Source organism: Podarcis raffonei, chromosome 16 (assembly GCF_027172205.1).
Source record: "Podarcis raffonei isolate rPodRaf1 chromosome 16, rPodRaf1.pri, whole genome shotgun sequence".
In the NCBI taxonomy this organism is placed as follows: Eukaryota; Metazoa; Chordata; class Lepidosauria; order Squamata; family Lacertidae; genus Podarcis; species Podarcis raffonei.
This window is the reverse complement of record NC_070617.1, coordinates 28600551-28621790: the sequence shown is the minus strand read 5'-3', so window position 1 is coordinate 28621790 and position 21240 is coordinate 28600551. Positions and strand designations below refer to the sequence as shown.

At 46.7% G+C, this 21240-nt stretch overlaps 2 protein-coding genes across 2 annotated transcripts; one reads left to right on the top strand and one right to left on the bottom strand.

Moving 5' to 3' along the window:
- The first annotated feature begins 4337 nt into the window (after nt 1–4337).
- On the top strand, nt 4338–15031 carry ESS2 (ess-2 splicing factor homolog). The gene is made up of 10 exons (XM_053369052.1): nt 4338–4638; nt 6144–6312; nt 6870–6965; nt 7289–7458; nt 7912–8032; nt 8483–8616; nt 10509–10611; nt 11884–11993; nt 13273–13388; nt 13886–15031. Exons 1-10 carry the CDS (start codon nt 4483–4485, stop codon nt 14169–14171), a joined length of 1461 nt encoding a protein of 486 aa, XP_053225027.1. The 5' UTR covers nt 4338–4482; the 3' UTR covers nt 14172–15031.
- Nucleotides 15032–19451: 4420 nt separating this feature from the next.
- LOC128403898 (testis-specific serine/threonine-protein kinase 2-like) lies at nt 19452–20977 on the bottom strand. Its single transcript, XM_053369053.1, has one exon. It carries the CDS (start codon nt 20849–20851, stop codon nt 19700–19702), a length of 1152 nt encoding a protein of 383 aa, XP_053225028.1. The 5' UTR covers nt 20852–20977; the 3' UTR covers nt 19452–19699.
- Between the last annotated feature and the right edge of the window lie 263 nt (nt 20978–21240).

Here is a 21240-nt window from a genome sequence, read left to right as displayed (position 1 = left end):
TGAATCAAAACGCTGCTCTCCTTTGAAATCTGCACTTCTCCAAATCTAACAATGCAGTTCTTGAAGCGAAGATGTAAAGAATATGAACACTCATGGAAAAATACAGATTTTATAAAGAGGATGCTGTCTGCAATTGTGCCTATACTATGCTAAACTGTTTATAAAATGCATCTACTAGGAGAAACAAGTTGAAAATACACTTGAATTTTCAGGCAGACAGAAGAAGAATTCAAGGCACATTGTGCTGGTCCCGGGGGTTAATCAAGAGGCAAGGTCCAAGTCCAGTCCGTGGTCGAGGGTGCAGTATGGAGGCAGTCTGTCAAAGCTGAAGCTGGGTCCAAGGCACGGAGTCGGTTGAGTTCAAGAGCAGGACAGGGTGCAGGCAGGAACTGGATACCAACAATGTTGCTCCCGCAACTTGGGACTGGGGCTGGCTGGCTTTTATCTGCCCCGAGGCATAGGGCGGCCCTGGTCCACAGGTGACTCGCCTCTCCTGGAGGTGAGCACTCCTCCTGCAGGAACTTAGTTCCCTCCGCGCCTCTGCCCTGAGCCTCTGCAGCTCAGGAGAGGCTGGAGGGTTACTGGACCCAGAGGCAACCTCAGCTTCCCCTGACGGGGCTGAGAGTGGAGCACCTGTAGGCAATGGGTCCTCCATCACCTCAGGAGCCAGAGCAGACTCAGCTGGTGCCTGCACCTGAGGATCCAGCACAGGTGAGGACCCTTCAGGCTCAGGCCCCAGCCCCGGCTCAGCTGGTTCTGGAGGTGGGGACTCCTGTGCAGGTTGGGATTCCTCAGGTTCAGCCTCCAAGTCTGAATTCCAGGCCACCACACGCATAAAAGAAGCACATTAAGCAGCACAGTTAAACTGTGGAACTGGCTCCAGGAAGAAGGCTACCAATGACAACTTGTCACAATGGCTATGTTTTGCTTCTGTATGTTTTGTTTCCCCACAAGATGGGAAAGTGCTCATGTGCTTGGTGGCTGCTTTGAGCACAAGATACTATTTAAGTTTTCTGTTTTACAATAAAAACACTCATTTTACATCCTTAAGATATCAGTGACTTCCCTTCTTCTTTTTGCATGGTTCATTTTACATATCAGAAATCCCTGCATCTTTTACAAAAACTATACCATTCAGTTGAAAAGAACCAGAAATGCTCACCGGCTGCTCTCTAGTCCTCGGGATTCCATGAGCCCACTAGGTGAAAGGATTCCCTGTGGTCAGAGAGTTTTAAGAAAACAGGCAAGACCAAGGCAAAACTTAAAGCAAAGTGGCTAAGAAGCCTGACCTTTATTTGTAAGCAAAACTGCTATAGCAGGACCAACAATAGAAGAATGGCAGGTGAAGATGTTGGACTTTTTGGAGCTGGCTGACCTGAATGGAAGAATCCGTGACCAGAAGGAAGAGGAATATCAAGAAGACTGGAAGAAATTCAAAGAATATTTAGCCAAATATTGTAACATAAGATAATTAGAAATCACTTGGAAGTATCAAATAGGCTTAGGATTATATTAAGAACGACTTGTAAAGAATTACAGGGAACCAGGCAGAGGGCCTTCTCAGTAGTGGCACCCTCCCTGTGGAACGCCCTCCCACCTTTCATCATCACTACATCATTTCTACATCATCAGAAGGGGAGGTAAATGGGCAGAGCCTGGGTGTCAGGTAGCTATCCTTCCTGCCTTTTACCCATCACCTGACACCCGATAAAAACAAGACAATAAATCTATTTACACTTCCTGACCCAACTGGTTAAGTTGCTCACTATCCTTTTTGTTCTCCGGAGTCAGAATCCATTCCTGGGCTGCTGCAGCTCTTTGTGATCTTGATGGCTACCTGTCTGGCACTTGGGTTAGGTGTGATAAGAATGTTAAGGTCTTTGATATGTAATAAATGTTCATAAATAGGGACGTGGGTGGCGCTGTGGGTTAAAGCCTCAGCGCCTAGGACTTGCCGATCGAAAGGTCGGCGGTTCGAATCCCCGCAACGGGGTGCGCTCCCGTTGCTCGGTCCCAGCGCCTGCCAACCTAGCAGTTCGAAAGCACCCCCGGGTGCAAGTAGATAAATAGGGACCGCTTACTAGCGGGAAGGTAAACGGCATTCCGTGTGCTGTGCTGGCTCGCCAGATGCAGCTTGTCACGCTGGCCACGTGACCCGGAAGTGTCTGCGGACAGCGCTGGCCCCCCGGCCTATAGAGTGAGATGGGCGCACAACCCTAGAGTCTGGCAAGACTGGCCCATACGGGCAGGGGTACCTTTACCTTTAATCTGTCTTCTCTCTCCGCCCGCCCCCAACAGGAACAGCTTTGCGAAAAGAATGCAACAGCTACATCTATGGATTTCCGCTGGAATGTTTATGGCCCCTTGCAGTCTCATCTCCTGATGCACATTTCCTAGTAGTCTCAGTGTCTGCATCTAATGAATAAACTATTGTCAGTTACCCTGCCTGGTGTCATTTCTTTCACTGAATGTGTGAGGTATATCAGTGTAGTGTATCAGAAGGCTTGTGGAGTCACCTTTATGCAATTGTGGTCCCTGCCCCGCCAGGAATAAAGTACAGTTTACGATGTACAGGATTCCTTCATAGTAACATCTCATATAAACGTATATAGTTGCCCCCCCCTTCACTGTGTTTGTTGTTGTTTAGTCGTTTAGTCATGTCCGACTCTTCGTGACCCCATGGACCAGAGCACGCCAGGCACTCCTGTCTTCCACTGCCTCCCACAGTTTGGTCAGACTCATGTTTGTAGCTTCGAGAACACTGTCCAACCATCTCGTCCTCTGTCGTCCCCTTCTCCTTGTGCCCTCAATCTTTCCCAACATCAGGGTCTTTTCCAGGGAGTCTTCTCTTCTCATGAGGTGGCCAAAGTATTGGAGCCTCAGCTTCACGATCTGTCCTTCCAGTGAGCACTCAGGGCTGATTTCCTTCAGAATGGATAGGTTTGATCTTCTTGCAGTCCATGGGACTCTCAAGTGTCTCCTCCAGCACCATAATTCAAAAGCATCAATTCTTCGACAGTCAGCCTTCTTTATGGTCCAGCTCTCACTTCCATACATCACTGCTGGGAAAACCATAACTTTAACTATACGGACCTTGGTCAGCAAGGTGATGTCTCTACTTTTTAAGATGCTGTCTAGGTTTGTCATTGCTTTTCTCCCAAGAAGCAGGCGTCTTTTAATTTCGTGTCTGCTGTCACCATCTGCAGTGATCATGGAGCCCAAGAAAGTAAAATCTCTCACTGCCTCCATTTCTTCCCCTTCTATTTGCCAGGAGGTGATGGGCCCAGTGGCCATGATCTTCGTTTTTTTGATGTTGAGCTTCAGACCATATTTTGCGCTCTCCTCTTTCACCCTCAATAAAAGGTTCTTTAATTCCTCCTCACTTTCTGCCATCAAGGTTGTGTCATCTGCATATCTGAGGTTGTTGATATTTCTTCCAGCAATCTTAATTCCGGCTAGGGATTCATCCAGCCCAGCCTTTCGCATGATGAATTCTGCATATAAGTTAAATAAGCAGGGCGACAATATATAGCCTTGTCGTACTCCTTTCCCAATTTTGAACCAATCAGTTGTTCCATATCCAGTTCTAACTGTAGCTTCTTGTCCCACATAGATATTTCTCAAGAGACAGATGAGGTGATCAGGCACTGTGTTTAGTGCAGTGTAATTCCATTATTTTTGATTTTTATTTATTTATTATTAAATATTTTTCTTTTGCTTCATGGGGATGGGGAAGTGATGACAATGTACAATGCAAAAAAAATTTGCATTAATTAATAGCAACATTTTTATTGTCATTCTGCAGCTGTGTTACATAACCAAAGTCGTTAAAACCAAAGTACACCTCCCCATTCCCACATAATAATGGTAGGCATTTATATAAATGAGGGGCAGTTATTATGAAACTATTATTATTATTAGTTATTAGCGCAAACTCCGCTTTGGGATTTATTGGAATAAAAAGCAGCAGAGAAATAGAATCAATCAATCAATCAGGGTGAGGGGTGTGGCCTGGGGAGATTTTAGAGGGCTGGACTTGGAGGGCCACATTCGATCCCAATTGGACCCCAAGTGGCGCCAATGGAAGAGATACTACGCCAACCCTGCAATGCAGACCAGCTGAACCAAACCGAGCCGCACCTCGGCCTCCAAACAGACCCGGAAGCTGCAGCTGTTTGGTAACATCTTCCGCTTACACCTCTACGGCGACGGAGGGAGCGAGGCGTAGTTTCCTGACTAGGCAATTTCCCCCTCACAGCGACTCTAAATCCCGAAGGCCTTTGCGGTTCCCCACGACCTTTTCCGTGAGGGGGGAAGGGGTGGGATCTAGCCGCGCCGCTTCCGGGCGTCGGTGTCGCTGTTGCCGGAAGCGGAGCTGCGTCGCCCCGTGCGGGCGTCTGCGTACGGCCGAAGGACCCCCGGGCGCGTTGCTAAGGGCGACCGAGGTGCCGTTGCTGGGATTTTCTGGGCCTGGCGGGAGAGATGAGCGACCCGGGCCCCGCCGCCGCCGCCGCCGCCTCGGCCAGAGCGCTGGTGCCAGTCCCGGCCGAGGCGGGCGCCGTGGCTGTGGTGAAGGAGGCGGCCAAGGAGGCCCCCAAGAGCAGCAAGAGGGTCCTGGACGAGGAGAGCTACATCCAGGCGAGCGAGGGGAATGGGAGCGGGGGTCTGGTGGGAGTGTGGGGGTCTGGCGGGGTGAGGGGTCCGGTGGGAGGGGGGGTCTGGCGGGGTGGGGGGGTTCAGTGGGAGGGGGGTCTGGCGGGGTGGGGGGGTTCAGTGGGAGGGGGGTCTGGCGGGGTGAGGGGTCCGGTGGGAGGGGGGGGTCCGGTGGGGTGGGGGGTCCGGTGGGCGGGGGTCTGGCGGGGTGGGGGGTTCAGTGGGAGGGGGGTCTGGCGGGGTGAGGGGTCCGTTGGGAGTGGGGGGTCTGGTGGGGTGAGGAGTCGGGTGGGGGGGTCGGGGGTCCGGTGGCAGCGGGGGTTCATTCTGGGTTCATTGGGAGTGGAGGGGTCTGGCGGGGTGGGGGGGTCTGGCGGAGTAGGGGTGCATGGCAGGGTGAGGGTACCACTGTATGCAGTTTTGACCATTGGAGAGATGCCTGGCACGTAACCGCTGTGTAAGTTGCAGGCCTTTTCTCTCTCTCTCTCTCTGTGTATACATTATATTTTTTCCCTTGCCAAGCCTACATCACAGGGTTGTTGTTATTATGCTTACTGTATTTATATTCCACCCGTTAACTGAAGATCCCTGTGGATTTTTTGTTTTCGCAACAACATAATGGTGTGGGAAAGCAGTTTGGACACAGGTGGGTTGGGCAGGTCCTTGGTGGGATGTTCAATGTATTGAAAATAAATAAAATTAAATAAATACATACACTAGAAGGGTGGTAAGGAAGGGAGCATTGCAGAACAACTGACAGACGTTGGACTTGGACCTTCAGGTGTTGGCTTGCTTTAGAAGCAATATCCTGCACATACAGTGGTACCTCGGGTTAAGTACTTAATTTGTTCCGGAGGTCCGTTATTAACCTGAAACTGTTCTTAACCTGAAGCACCACTTTAACTAATGGGGCCTCCTGCTGCTGCCGTGCCGCCGGAGCACGATTTCTGTTCTCATCCTGAAGCAAAGTTCTTAACCTGAGGTACTATTTCTGGGTTAGCGGAGTCTGTAACCTGAAGCATATGTAACCCGAGGTACCACTGTATTTCTTTAGAAGATAAATAAGTAAATGTGGGTGATGCCAACAGACAGACCTTATAAAGTCATAAGTCTGCTCGTCATGATGGCTGTTTTCTATCTCCACTGGTGACGGTGGTTACATTAATTTAGGCCAGCTGAGTTTTGGATCAAAACCTTTGTTTCTTGGGGTGCAAAACAAGGCATTTATTTATTTATTTATTGAATTTATATGATGCCCTATACCTGCAGGTCTTGGTGTGGTTTCTCAGATACATTGTAAGATGGAATACATTGCTAAGGTGTCACGGCACATGGGTTGAAGGTTTGACAGGCCTGGGCCAGCAAGCCGCTTTACTTAAGCTAAATTTCTGAGGCTCCTGCCGCGTGCACCACAAAATTATATTACATGTTCCTTTAATTTTTTTTCTTTTCCTCCTACCCTGAAACATTGTTAATTTGGCGTTTTGCAGAGCCTGGAGAAAATCATCCAAAGGGATTTTTTCCCTGACGTTGAGAAATTGCGTGCTCAGAAGGACTATCTAGATGCTGAAGAAAGTGGTGATTTGGAGAAAATGAGACAGATAGCCATCAAATTTGGCTCTTCCTTGGGGAGAACTTCCAAAGACACCCCTGCACCATGTAAGAATTTATTTGGATCCTGATCCTTGGATTATTGGTGTTGATGTTTATCATAGAGTTTTGAACATGTTCCTTTGTCATTTTGGGGGTGTCTTTATGATTTGCAAAGAATACCCAGTAGAGCAATTTTATATGCATCGCCGAAACCTGCATATAATGCTGCTGACGGGGCCAGAATACTCTTTGGGCTTTTTTTCTTTTTCTTTTCTTTTCTTTTCATTTCAGTCTTTTCTGTTTCTCAAAAGAATTAAAGGCAGCATTTATGGAACCTTTGGCCCTACAAGTGCTCCTGATCTACATCTCCCATCAGCAAGTGTGGCCAGGGGTGATGGGATTTGTAGTTCAGCAACATCTGGTGGGCCAAAGGTTCCCTACACGTGATATATGATATCCCCCTTTTATCCTATGAGGTAATTAGGTGATGGGGGATTGTGTTAATCAAGTACAAACACTGTACTTTGTGGCTCAGTGGATATTTGAACCGGGGCCTTGTCTATGCTGGCTCTCGGAACAATACATTCCTAAATCATTGCTTTTTCAAAAACGCTTTTGAACAGATGTTACTCCAGCCACGTTTGAAACGCCCGAGGCTCATCCCGGTGACCCCTCCACATTGAATAAACCCAAGCTCCCAGTAAAAACTACAGAGGAAGGTAAGAAATTCTCATTTTGCTTGTTTGGGTTGTTCTATATGTTGCTGTTTGGTTTCAGGGCTGAGAAGAATGTGAAACAATTCCTCCTGGTATCCCTAGTATTAAAAATTGGGGGGGGGTGCAGTTTGGTGATATAAGAGCACATGGTTTACACGCAAAAAGATCTCAGGTTGAGTCCCTATCATCTCTAGTTGTATTGTGTCGTAGCTTCTGGTATCCTCATTGGTGCCTTGTTTAAAGGCCTGGGGAAATCCATCCTCTGAAGGACTGAGGCAGGACTTCAAAGTCTTATCTGTGTTTGCTTCCTCCCCCCTTTCCTACAGGTGAAACGGAGGAAGAAGAGAGCAAAGATGCTCTGCCCAGCCTGGACAGCTTCTTGGCAAAACACACCAGCGAGGATAACGCTTCCTTTGAGCAGATCATGGACGTGGCAGAAGAAAAGGAGAGAGCCAGGCATTCATGGCTCTACGACGCAGAAGAGGAATTTGCCCAGGTGCGGGAAAGAGCTTTGTGTATCTCCATTATTTAAATACCTCCATGTAGGAGACTGATCTTCCCTTGGTAAGAGAGGGCCACCAACACAGCCCTCCCTTAAGACTTTTAGATTGTGTTCCCTTCTGAAATGATCACCTGTGGTCCTGAAGCATATGCAGGAAACTCACTCTAGCCAAGCAATCTGGTCATGGTCAAGTGCTTGGGGCCTGTAGATGAACTGTGCCATACACACAGTCTTGACTTCTAGTGGGGGAAAATGGGGTTGAGCCCTGCTCCGACACCAAGCGTTACACAAAGTAATAAAGTAAGGCGTGCATTCTCCACACTGAAAAGTAAGATAATAATTATATACTCCCCAAGTAAATTGGAGGCCCACTTAATCCGCACCTTTTTACTCTTACGTACTACTGTTTGTGCCCATCACTGAAGATCTTTGTCAAATCTGTTTCAGCGGCACCAGGAGCAGCTGGCACTTCCGTCAGCAGAAGAGCAGCAGGCCCTGGCAAATGGGAAAGCTGGGGTGGAGACATGGGAGTACAAGGCTAAGAATTCCCTCATGTATTACCCACCAGGTGAGCTCAGTGATGTCGCAAGAGTCTCCAGCAAATGGAGACAGCCAAATGGACCGATAGCTGTAAGGGTGTGTTTGTCTGTGCACGCACACACACGCCGGACATGATTCTCTGCAGCTTCTTCCCTGTGTGTCTTCTCACCTTTCAGTACCTTTTCAGAATTAATAATTTTGTTGGGCCTAATTGGTCATTGCTGCCTTTGAGGTGCTCCTTCTGAGTTCTAATATTATGGGGTAGAGAGGGGGGGGGATACTGATTCATTCCCTGCACCACTGAGAGATGAGCATGGAAGTGTAATTGTGAGAAAACTCTTGCTCTGTTCTTCTATTTGAGTTTTCATTCTTAACTTACGGGAGTACGTTTTTCTTTTAAAATTGCAAATGGCAAGACTTTTGTTTGCTGCTTTGATATCAGGCCTTCGGTCTGATGCTAATGTTCTGCCTTTTCCAGGTGTTCCTGAAGAGGAGAGTGTGTTTAAAAAGCCACGGGAAGTTGTCCACAGAAACACCCGTTTCCTGAAGGATCCGTTCAGCCAAGCCTTGAGCAAATCCCAGCTCCAACAGGCAGCAGCCCTCAATGCTCAGGTTAGAGAGCTGATTTAACTTTCCCACATCCTCTTTATTTGAAATCGGTGTGTTTCCTCTACTTACAGGTGGATACATTTAAAATTATATACCGTATTTTTCGCTCTAAAGGACGCACCCGACCATAGGACGCACCTTGTTTTAGAGGGGGAGAACAAGAAAAAAAAAATTCTCCCCCTCTCTGCCCACCCTTCCCGCAAAAGCCCACAGGAGCGTCCCTTCCCGCAATACCCCCACCTCCTGCAAAAGCCCACAGGAGCCACGCACCCTTTAAGGAGCATGCAGCTCCTGTGGGCTTTTCTACGAGGAGGGAGAAGGGATTGACTGGCTGCATCAGTCCCTTCTCCCTCCGGAGGAAAAGCCCACAAGAGCCGCACGGAGCTTGTGTGCGGCTTTTGGGGGCTTTTCCTGCCTGCCTCCCCCTGCATTCGCTCCATAGGACGCACACACATTTGCCCTTCATTTTTGGAGGGGAAAAGGTGCGTCCTATAGAGCGAAAAATACAGTATTCCACCCACCCCCCATACATGCAGCTGAGGGAAAATTCTACCCTTACTAGCTTTCAGCAGAGCATCTTTAAAGTCCTTCAACTGATTAAATGCAATTTTAAATAGGAAAGAGAAGGCTGGTGAGTTCCAGTGGAGAGAGCCTCTTGCAGAAGACTTTGCATTACTGTATTTTAATATTTGGTTGGAAGCCGCCCAGAGTGGTTGGGGAAGCCCAGCCAGATGGGCGGGGTATAAATAATAAATTATTATTATTATTATTATTATTATTATTATTATTTGCTCTCGTCTGTTTATATTGACCGTCAGTGGTTGCATTTGCATTTTGCACAAAACCGTGGTGAATGAACAGGAGGGAACCACAGCAAGCTGTGGATGCAAACACCTTTGCTCCTTGTTCAGCTGGGAGGATGACTTTGGAAGCTTTTACTCCTCCCCTATTAATCACGGCTTGCCATAACACCCAGACGGGATCATGATCAGTTGCAAAACAAGCCAGCTTCAGATGTGGATGTTGAAGGTGACTTGATTACAACTGTTGTATTTTTAGTGCATTTCTATACTCCTCAATTGTTGGCCTTTGTCAGCGATGTACATAAAAATTAACCATGCAGAGAGTAAATCAATAAAAATCGTAAAACCAAACAGAAACGCAAACATTACCTTTTAATGCCTGCTTGAATAAGAAAGCCTCTGTTGTGCATCTTAAGTTCAGCAAGGAGTGCACCTGTCTAATTCAGTTTGGAGGGAGTTGCAAGGCTTATGAGCCGAGCAGTTCAGCCACAGGGGACCTCCAGCTGAGACTCCCCCAAGGATTTTAGTGATTAGACAGGGATAAAAAGGATCAGTCTGTTCTTAAGATATCCTGGACTAAGTTGCTAAAGGGCCTTGTAAATGAATACAAGAACCTCAAATCTGGCTCAGAAACATTAAACCACAATTCCTTGTCTGGATGACAGAAAAAGCTAGGTTTAAGTAAAACTTATGAGTAAAAGCTTTTGAAGTCCCTCTGCCAGCCATCGAGAGGGGGAGTGTGTGATCCGAAGGATTGTTGTGGATCTTCCTTGCTTATGTGCAGCATGCTAAATCTTGGTTTAGCATCAGGTGCAAATATGACCAGTGAAGTATATGGCCAAACATTATAAAATAATCAATTGATCAGGTATCAGTTTAAGAGAAAAAAGCAGATTTTTGTTGTTGAAGGTGGGAGCTTGATGCCTTAGAAGAGTTAAAGAGTGAGAGCCTATGTACTAGATGGTGCAGGATTAAGTGGTATAAATATTTGAAATAATTTTTAAAAATATTATAAAATGTTAAGCAAGCTTTTTGAATCTGTGTAAGCAATTGTTACCAAACTTTTCTTTTTTTTTTCTTTGCGAAATCTAGTACAAGCAGGGTAAAGTAGGTCCTGATGGGAAGGAGCTCATTCCCCAGGAATCGCCAAAGGTCAATGGATATGGATTTGTGGCCACGCCCTCCCCAGCTCCTGGTAAGAAGAGGCGGGCGGGGAATACCAAGAATCGTGTTGTAGAAAAATAAATTAGCTTGCAGTTAGACAAGGCAAAACTGACATTTTATTAGCAAATGTGACTGAATGCTTAGCCCCCCAGTCCACAAAACCTTGTTCATTGGGAAAGGGCAGTTTCAGCCACAGGAGCTAATTCTGCAAGGTTATGGGGAAGAAAGCATAGCTTTCTAACAGGTGAAGCAAGGGGATGGCTCATGGAGTAAATAATTACATTGTGATTCCTGGCATTGGCTAGTAATAGGGAGCACATAGTGGAGAGAGTGTTTGTGGGCAGTCAGCTATGGAGAGGAGAGGGTGCCTGTCCCTTTACCTCTTTATTAAAAGGTAAAGGTACCCCTGACCGCTAGGTCCAGTCACGGACGACTCTGGGGTTGCGGCGCTCATCTCGCTCTATAGGCTGAGGGAGCCGGCGTTTGTCTGCAGACAGCTTCCAGTTCATGTGGCCAGCATGACTAAGCCGCTTCTGGCGAACCAGAGCAGCGCACAGAAACGCTGTTTATCTTCCCACCGCAGCAGTACCTATTTATCTACTTGCACTTTGACGTGCTTTCGAACTGCTAGGTGGGCAGGAGCTGGGACCGAGCAACAGAAGCTCACCCCGTCGCAGGGATTCGAACTGCCAACCTTCTGATCAGCAAGCCCTAGGCTCTGTGGTTTAGACTTTATTAGTGACCCGCTTAGCTAGGGTCGGGGACGCGGGTGGCGCTGTGGGTTAAAGCCTCAGCGCCTAGGACTTGCCGATCGAAAGGTTGGCGGTTCGAATCCCCGTGGCGGGGTGCGCTCCCGTCGTTCGGTCCCAGTGCCTACCAACCTAGCAGTTCGAAAGCACTCCCGGGTGCAAGTAGATGAATAGGGACCGCTTACCAGCGGGAAGGTAAACGGCGTTCCGTGTGCTGCACTGACTCGCCAGATGCAGCTTGTCACGCTGGCCACGTGACCCGGAAGTGTCTGCGGACAGCGCTGGCTCCTGGCCTATAGAGTGAGATGAGCGCACAACCCTAGTGTCTGGCAAGACTGGCCCGTACGGGCAGGGGTACCTTTACCTTTACCTAGCTAGGGTCAGGCTGCATAGCAATTGGGGAACCACGATTTGCCCCCCCCCCCAAGGTAGGTCTTATGGATTTAATTGAAGGCCACCACAACTGCAGTTCAAGCTATAACTGGCAATATTTAAGCAAAGAGCCTGCCATCAGTCCGTCTCATTAGACTTAACTTGTGAAACTCTATTCATAGGTGTGAACGACTCCCCTCTTATGACGTGGGGTGAGATTGAAAGCACCCCTTTGAGGTTAGAAGGCTCAGACACACCGTATGTAGACAGGACACCTGGACCAGCCTTCAAGGTATTTAAAGGGCGAGGTTCTCAGAACATTGTCTGCTGTGCAAACTGGGTGGAGCCTGGCTGCACAAATGAGGTTGTGGCTTCCGGCGGGGGGCGGGGGGTTGGTTGGCTGAAATGGCATGCCAGGTACAGCAATTGCCACTTGGGCATCAGAAACATCTGTTCTAGCCTCGGGCATATTAAAGCCCCGAGCTGACTTGCCCTGTGTATGCACCAGTAGCCAGCAGGAACAAAGTGACAAAGGCAGCGGGGAATTAACTTGCGTGTCTTCTCCTTTCACCTACTTCCTATGGTGAAGGTAAGGGAATCTTGATGCCTGGTGTTTCTTTTCCCTGGTTCAACCCCATCGCCCACTGCAGAGTCATCTGGGCTCAAAGGCTTTAGAGCTCTTCTGCTGCCTTTGCAGTACACCTGCATTTGCTGTGATAAATGGGCAAAAAGGTGAAGAAGAAATGCGTGTCTCCTAGCAGTCAAAATTGCATGCAGTGGGAAGGCATTGATGGACGGCAGTTATTATTAAAGCTATTCAGCACATCCAAGTTTAGAGATCAGTGTTTCATCTTTGCCCTTGATGTGTCTTTGCTGTAAAAAACCCACCAGTATACTTCTTGCAAAAGCAAAGCAACTCTAAGAAGGTGGCTCAGATAGAGGGTGTTTCAGTTTTACACTCTTGGGTATTTTTGCAGTTAAGCGAGAAGGGTTGTGTGTGCAGCTTTCTGTTTCCGCTTCCGGGTGACATATTAAGTTCTCTCACCACCACGTACCTGCCCAGTTGCCTGGGAGGTAGGTCAGGCTGAGAGATGGTGACCAACCTCAGATCACCCAGTGAGCTTTCTCTCATACCTGGAATTATAACCCGGGTCTCTCTGAACCAATCCATTTCTCTAGCCCATGGGTAGCTGACATGATACCCTCTGGATGGTGGACTCCAACTCCCATAAGTCCTAAACAGCATAACTCAGTAGTTGAGGATGATGGGAGTTGTAGTCAGGCAACATCTAGAGAGCCACAGGTTGCCCTACCCCAGTCCTAGACTCTAAGGTCTCTTACTGCCCTAGTTTGAATAGCACTGTTGAAGAGTTTGGAGCACAAGGTGTAGAGCTTCTGTGTTTGCCCTGGAAATGTTCAATGCGGGGATGGGAGGTGGAATCCAATAACATCCATAGGTCTCCCACCTCTGGCTACATTGCTTCCATAGCAAAAGCACAAGTGAGCAATGAACCTATGTCTGGAAAGATGAGTTTTTCATGTAGCACCGGTAACCTCTGGTCTTTTCCCAGATCCTGGAGCCTGGTCGCAGAGAGAGGCTAGGGCTTAAGATGGCCAACGAGGCAGCTGCTAAGAACCGAGCAAAAAAGCAGGAAGCTTTAAGAAGAGTCACGGAGAACCTTGCCAGGTGAGACTTTGCTAAAATCAGGGGCCTCTTTTCCAAAAATCTAACTGCAGCATTCAAGAGGAAAAACACACTGGGGGGGGGCAGGAAGACTTGGCATTTTTAGAGTGCCAGAATGGCTGACCTGAATTTTGGATGTTGATTTTTAGAAGCAAAGAAATTGGATGTCTTAGCTTAGTGGTAGATATTGAATGCTCTGCTTCATCTGTTCTTCAGGTACCTTTTTGGTAGCCAGGGCTATGTCTGGGAGGTAAACAATCCTCTTTTCTGGGTACTGTGTGAATTGTAGTTCTGTGTGGGGAATAGGGGGTCTCCTAACAACTCTCAGCAGCCTCTGGAAGAAGCCATGGCTGTTTAAAGCGGTGCCATGATACTTTGACATGCATATTGCAGATAGAGCCTTACCTAGTCACAACCAACCAATGCAAGTCGTCTCTTATCTAAAATTATTATTGGTTTTATTTTAAAAACCCATGTGTTTCTTTTTCTTCTTCTTCTAGTCTTACTCCCAAAGGACTAAACCCAGCCATGTCACCAGCCATGCAACGCTTAGTAAACAGGACTGCCAGCAAATTCACAGACAAAGCCCTCCGAGCCAGCTACACCCCGTCCCCTGCACACCTGAGCACACCTGGCTACAAGACCCCGGCAGGTGGGCCACAGACACCCACTGTCACCCCAACTTCCAGGACAGCGTCTCAAACACCAGGGACTCAGGACCCCACCTCAATCACGGACAATCTGCTGCAGCTGCCTAAAAGACGCAAAGCCTCGGATTTTTTCTGAGGAACGGCATCACTCTTTCTCCTCTGCCGGGCCCCGCATAGCAGAGTATGCGGATATAGCAGACAAAATAGACACGACAGCGACAAGAAGAGCTGCCCGGATTTTCAGGATTGTGTCTACCCTCCAAACCTGTGTTGCTGCTGCACGTTTGTCAGCTGCAAGGAGTAACCCATGTAGAAGAAGCCTTTTTTGGCCGGGCATCAGGTTTGATCTTTGTCGCCTTCTGTGCTACGTGAGCCAAGAAAGACTGTAGTTGTATGTATGTGACACGAGCCTTTCTAAACCATTTTGGGCGGTTTTACAAAAGGGAACCTTGTTTGCGTTTGGGTGCCTCTGATTCTGTCTGTACAGGCATATGTTTTTATTTATTGAACACAAGAAACCCTTTGGATAAAGACTCGGCACAAATCTGAATTGAGGGTATGCCTGCAGCTCTCAACGTCACTGTTGGAAAAATTCTGATGAATATATGAGAGCCACTTTCCAGCTTTACATTATTCATCCAGGAAATGACTTTCAGGCTGCTTCTCAGTGACATGTGGCAATTGGCAGATGTGGAGAATTGGTATTTCTGCTTGGGAGGGCCAGAGCCTTTGCTCTCAGATGCCTACAGGAAGCCTGGCTTTGGTTATGGGATGTGTAAGCGTGATATCCCCCAAAGCTGGAAAAGGTTGGCTTTATTTTTAAAAATAGTAATTTATTTTTGTATATTTTGCTCTACTACCAACAGTATCCAGAGCAGCATACAACACACTTGGTAAAGCATATAGTATATAATCAATAAAAAACTACATGTACAACTGAAGAACTGTGTGTAAAAGTAATAAGAACAGAAAACCTAAATAAAAAAGCCAACAGCAGCAGAGGTAAAACATATTGCAAGTTAAAACTGGGAGCAGTATTAGGAAGTGTTAATATATTGAATCTTCAGGGAAATGTGCTTTCATCTCACAAAGTGGGAGCCTGATTAATTTTGGGATTGGCAAAGTATGCCAGAGTCCGGCTATTGCTGTAGCCTTCAAATGTCCAGCCCCCCGCATCCTTGACCACTGGATATACCGGCTGGGGCTGATGGGAGTTGGAGTCTTAACAACATCTGGAAGGCCCCAGGTTGGCCATTCCTCTACTATGGGGAAGGCTTTCCAGGCAATGGAGTTCTGGTCTTAGAAAGCCATTTAGTCAGTCTGTCTCGGAACCAATAAGTCATTGTGTGTTAATGACTTCAGGTGTGCAGAGATGGGTGGCGCTTGGAATTCACTGCACCACTTGTCTATATCAGAAGAACATGGAGGAAGAGCATAGCCATCATGTCTATTAGCCCTTGACAGCCCTCTCAATGAATTTGTCTACTATTCCACAGTCATTCGTCGGTGGCCATCACTGCCTCTTGTGGGAGCGAGTTCCATAGTTTAACTATGCACTGCGTGACAAACTTCCTTTTATATGTTGTGAATTTTCTAACTTGAGTTTCTTTGTCTTATGAGTTCTAGTGCTATGAGAGAGGGAGAAAAAAAACTTCTTTATCCATTTTTTCCATGCCGTGCATCGTTTTATAAACTTCAGTCTTGTCACCTCTTAACTTGCCTTTTCCCTAAACTAAAAAGTCCTAAATGCTGCAACTTATCTAGAGGTTTAATGAAAGTTGCCATGACTCTATAGCGCAAGGGTTACCAGCACAGCACAGCAACATTCAAATCTCATTTTTCCCCTAGTTGTGTGAGCAGCTTTTTACTCTTGTAAAATAAAATCAGGCAGAGATTAGTTAGTGTATTGTACATTAAATCATGGGACGCAGGTGGCGCTGTGGGTTAAACCACAGAGCCTAGGACTTGCCAATCAGAAGGTCGGCGGTTCGAATCCCCGCAACAGGGTGAGCTCCCGTTTCTCGGTCCCTGCTCCTGCCAACCTAGCAGTTCGAAAGCACGTCAAAGTGCAAGTAGATAAATAGGTACCACTCAGGTGGGAAGGTAAACGGCGTTTCTGTGTGCTGCTCTGATTTGCCAAACAGCTTAGTCATGCTGGCCACATGACCCAGAAGCTGTACGTCAGCTCCCTCGGCCAAGAAAGTGAGATGAGCGCCGCAACCCCAGAGTCGGCCACGACTGGACCTAATGTTCAGGGGTACCTTTACCTTTACCTTACATTAAATCATAATAGCAAGGTCAAGGTATCTCTCATCTGTCACTGACTTTGTTTTGTTAGACAGCACCAGAAGAGGGGAGACTTGAGAATATATAACATTTCCAGGATGATTCATAATACCATCTTAGCAAAAGACAAATATTGGGGGGCCACCAGGAGCCCATTTTCTTTAAACCAAGCAGCCTATGACATGGGTGGGGGAAGCTGTGGTCCTCTGTACGTTCTTGGACTCCAGCTCCCATCATCCTTGATCATTGGACCTGCTGGTTGCAGTTGATGGGTGTTGGAGTCCGTTAGTATTTAGAGGACCGCAGCTTCCCCATCCTTTGCTGATAGGCATTCCTCCAGTGAGAATAAGCCTATGAAAAATTATTGTAGGAAACGTAAACAAATACAGTGGTGCCCCGCAAGACGAAAATAATCCGTTCTGCGGGTGCCTTTGTCTTGCAGGGATTTTCGTCTTGCGGAGTACCGCTTATCAGCTGATCAGCTGATAAGCGTTATTTGACAGAAAAGCGGCTTAGCAGCTTTTAGCGGCTTAGCGGATAAGCGGCAATTTACAGATAAGCAGCTTAGTGCCTTTCAGAAAAGGCAAAAAAAAAGGGAGACCACGGAAAAAAATTCGTTTTGCGAGACAGCCCCATAGAAAAATTTGTCTTGCGAAGCGGAAAAAATATCGGAAAGCCCTTTCGTCTTGCGCATTTTTCGTTTAGCGGGGCATTCGTCTAGCGGGGTACCACTGTATGTGAGCCGGTCGGGACTTCTTGAGTCAAATGCACACTGTTCTTGCATTTTCGCTGTACAATTTTTTCACATGTATTCATGTAGACTGCAGTGGTGGGGGAAGTATGTCTTAGTAAGTAAGGCATTGCAAAATCAACTTCCTCAACTATTACTCGACGTCAGAATTAAAAAAACACCAAGTTGTCTCTGTGCTTGGAAAAACCCGACAAAAGCAATAAGCAAACTTCACTGTTTTCACTGTCCAGTTGCAGATATTACTATGGCTATATTCACACCTTAACGTTTAAGCACTATGATACCACTTTAAATAGTCACAGTTTCCCCCCAAAGAATTATGGGACCTGTAGTTTGTTAAGGGTGTTCACAATTCCCAGAGTTTACCTGTGAAAATGGATTGACTATTGAACCACTCAATTGTAGGTCTGAGAGGGGAACCGGGTTGTATAGGGAGGTTTGTTCTGTTTGCAAAAAACACCGTGTATTATAGACAGGAGGGAAAGCAAAGCTCTTCTTTCTCCTACAAAACTATAGGCCCAAATGTGCCGAGTAAACCTATGGCACGTCTACAGCACAAACTTAAACCGTTCTAACAATCAATTAGTGAACTGACTTCCTCTCTTCGCTGCAGAGGTTTAGGGCAGAGATGCAGAACCTGTGGTCCTCTAGATCATGTTTTTGGGCTCCCATCCCCATCAGCTGCAGCCACCATGGTCAATGATCAGGAATAATTGTGGCTGGGCAACACCTGGATAACCCCAGATTGCCTACCTCTTTGGCACAGCATCCTTTGGGGAAAGTGGCACTTTAGTTGGCTTGGTGCAGAGGAGAGCTGAATCTGCAACGCCTTAAGCTCCAAACCTACATCTAAATAACCAAATGCAATTCAGGCAGCTTAGCAGGGAATGATTATTCCAGTCTTTTTCTGGTGTGTAAGGCGCTCTACCAGAAATTGTACAGTGGTACCTTGGTTCTCAAAAGCCTTGGTACTTGAACAACTTGGAACCCAAACACTGCAAAACTGGAAGTAAGTATTCTGGTTTGCGAACTTTTTCCGGAAGCTGAATGTGCTCTGTTTTGAGTGTTACGCTTCCGATTTGAGTGCCACACTTTCGTTTTGAGTGTTACATTGAGGTCTGTCTGTTTTTGCTATTTATTTTGTGATTTGTTTTTGCGGCTCTTTTTGTTTTGTTTTTGTGACTGTGTGGAACCCAGTTCAGCTACTGATTGATTGATTGTGTGACTGCAGTACATTGTTTATTGCTTTCATTTTATGGATCAATGGTCTCGTTAGATAGTAAAATTCATGTTAAATTGCTGTTTTAGGGGTTGTTTTTAAAAGTCTGGAATGGATTATTCCATTTTGCATTACTTTCTATGGGAAAGTGTGCCTTGGTTTTGGAACGCTTTGGTTTTGGAACGGACTTCCGGAACGGATTAAGTTTGAGAACCAAGGTACCACTGTATTAAGGAAGCAATTGTTTCTTAGAATTTGGAGTTGTCCGTTGACATCTAACATTATTTATTTTGCAGAGGGAGAAATGCAGGCAAATTGCCGTATTTTTTGCTCTATAAGACTCACTTTTTCCCTCCTAAAAAGTAAGGGGAAATGTATGTGCGTCTTGTGGAGCGAATGCAGGCTGCGCAGCTATCCCAGAAGCCAGAACAGCAAGAGGGATCGCTGCTTTCGCTGTGCAGCGATCCCTCTTGTTGTTCTGGCTTCTGAGATTCAGAATATTTTTTTTCTTGTTTTCCTCCTCCAAAAACTAGGTGCGTCTTATGGTCTGGTGCGTCTTGTGGAGCGAAAAATACGGTACATATATATGTCCTTTTGTTTGTTTGGTCTGGGCTAAGTCAAGCAAGCCCTTTTACAGGCTCACAAAGCCCCCATACGCACTATATGTTTAAAGCCCTGTCACACTCACTTTGAACTGCCATGACTCCCCCTCCCCCCCAAAAAATAAAAATTCTGGGAACTGTGGTCTGTTAAGGGCGCTGGGAGTTAGGAAACCTATTTCCCACCCAGGGCTACAATTATTATTTGTCATTGTTTACTTATTATTTATTCACGGACTGACAGTGAAACCACTTTGAGAATTGTAGTTCTGGGAATCTGGATCTCCTAACAATTCTCAGCACCCTTAACAATCCACAGTTCCCAGAATTCTTTGGGGAAAGCCATGACAGTATAAACTGTTACAGGGCTGCAGGTAGGGCCTAAGCGCTGGAGTGGGTTTCAAGAGAACCTTGAGACTCTCTTTGCAACTGCCTGCCTCTCTTTAGTGAGGCCTTGGAGAGCGTAAAACCTTGTATTTTCAAAGGCACGTCAGCTTAATTCCAAGGTGATTAAAAACACCACCCCTTTTGGTTCATAGGCAGTGGGCAATTACAGTAAAATATTTATCAAGGTATAAAATATTTAATAATATTGTGTCCTTTTATAGGTATCGATATATATATAAGTATAAAAGTGCTTATAAAGAAACCTCTTTACTTTCTTTTCATTTAGTCTGCTTTTCTGATTGCTTCCTCCACTAATCTCTCATCTTCTCCCGTCCCCGAAACCACCTTGTCCATTTGATTGGGCATTTGGGCTACCTATTCTCTGTTGCCTGAGTGAATGGGCACCTGCTGCTCCAGGTGTATCAGATTTCCGTGTTCTCAAACTGGGGCAGCACTACATCGTCTGCCAGGTTGTCTGGTTTCACGATTTCCCCCAGTTTCCCCACTCCTTCAGCTACCTCCAGCCGGGAATGTCCAGCCTGTTTGGACTCCGATTTGCCGCTTACTTGCACTTCGCTTTTGTGATTTGGCTTGTGATCGCACTCAGTCCGGGAACTCTCCCCGTTTTTCATGACAGAAGTCGTCGAGACGCACTTGGGTTTGGGGGGCTGCATCCACACGTGGCTCAAAACGTCGTCGATGTGGAGCCGCCGGGCGACGTCCGGTTGGAGCATGCGATAGATGAGGTCTTTGCATTCCATGGTCAGGTTTTTCGACTTGGGGAAATGCACCCGGTGCTCCTTTTGCAGCCTCAGCATCTTCCGAATGTTGGAGTCGTCATAAGGCATGGAGCCGCAGACCATGATGTACAGAATGACCCCTAGGCTCCACATATCGTAGATCTTGGGCTCGTAGGGGATGCCTTGCAGCACCTCTGGGGCGGCGTAAGCAGCAGAACCGCAAAAGGTCTTGCTGTGGATAATTTTGCCGTCTTCATCGCGGGTCAAGCGTTTGGAGAAGCCAAAGTCCGAAAGCTTGATGTGATAATCTTTGTCCAGAAGCAGGTTTTCACATTTCAAGTCCCGGTGGACAATGTCAGAATCGTGGCAGTATTTTATAGCGGCGCATAGCTGGCGGAACATCTTCCTGGCAATGTCTTCGGGCATTGCCCCTTTGCTCTTAATGAACTCCAGCAAATCCCCCTGGACTCCCAACTCCATCACGATGTAGACTTTGCCATCTGACGTCTCGAAGATCTCATAGGTCTTTATGATGGATCGGTGGTTCACTTTGGCTAAGATGTCTATTTCCCTCGGAAGGAACCTCTCCAGAAAGTCCAGCGGAGCTTTCTTCCTGTCTATGATTTTTACTGCCACGTCAAATTTCAGCCGTTCCGAAAAGGCCGATTTCACCTTGGCATAAGAGCCTTCTCCCAAATTTCCTCCCATTATGTAGCCTCTTTTTTTAAGGATGGCAGCGTCGTCCATCATGCTATAGGCAGACGCAAAGATAAGTTTGGTCACGTTGTTGGCGTACTCTTCCAGCCACTTACTAGGTATTCCATTGTTGGTCATTGGAGGGTTGCCTGGTTCTGGGAAGTTGGATGATATAGAACCTTGAGCATTGTTTATTAGGTGATGTCACCATGTGATGTCACAACTAGCATTAAGCAACTAGCAGTCTTGTGATATAATAGTCAAGATCAACCTCAGAGACAAATGATCTTTGGAGGGGGAACATTATAGGTTCTTTAAAATCAAACAACCCATCTCTGTTCTAGTTTGGGGGTTTTTTTTAGCCTGAAAATGAAAGAAGGAAATTGTCTTGTATTGAAAGAGTTTGGACATTTGCAGATTAGTACACAGGCACTATTTCCTTTCCACCTTCACGATACTATCAAGCAACCCTCAAATTAATCTGAGTAGGGAAATTTCACCCCACTCCAGAGTGTTCAAATGTTGAT

Excerpts from the sequence above, each read along its gene's own strand:
- ESS2 (XM_053369052.1), top strand. The coding sequence starts at position 4,483 with ATGAGCGACCCGGGCCCCGCCGCCGCCGCCGCCGCCTCGGCCAGAGCG. Across the intron at positions 7,459-7,911 it reads CAGAAGAGGAATTTGCCCAG|CGGCACCAGGAGCAGCTGGC; the intron begins GTGCGGGAAAGA and ends AATCTGTTTCAG. Across the intron at positions 8,033-8,482 it reads CCTCATGTATTACCCACCAG|GTGTTCCTGAAGAGGAGAGT; the intron begins GTGAGCTCAGTG and ends TGCCTTTTCCAG.
- LOC128403898 (XM_053369053.1), bottom strand. The coding sequence starts at position 20,851 with ATGACCAACAATGGAATACCTAGTAAGTGGCTGGAAGAGTACGCCAAC.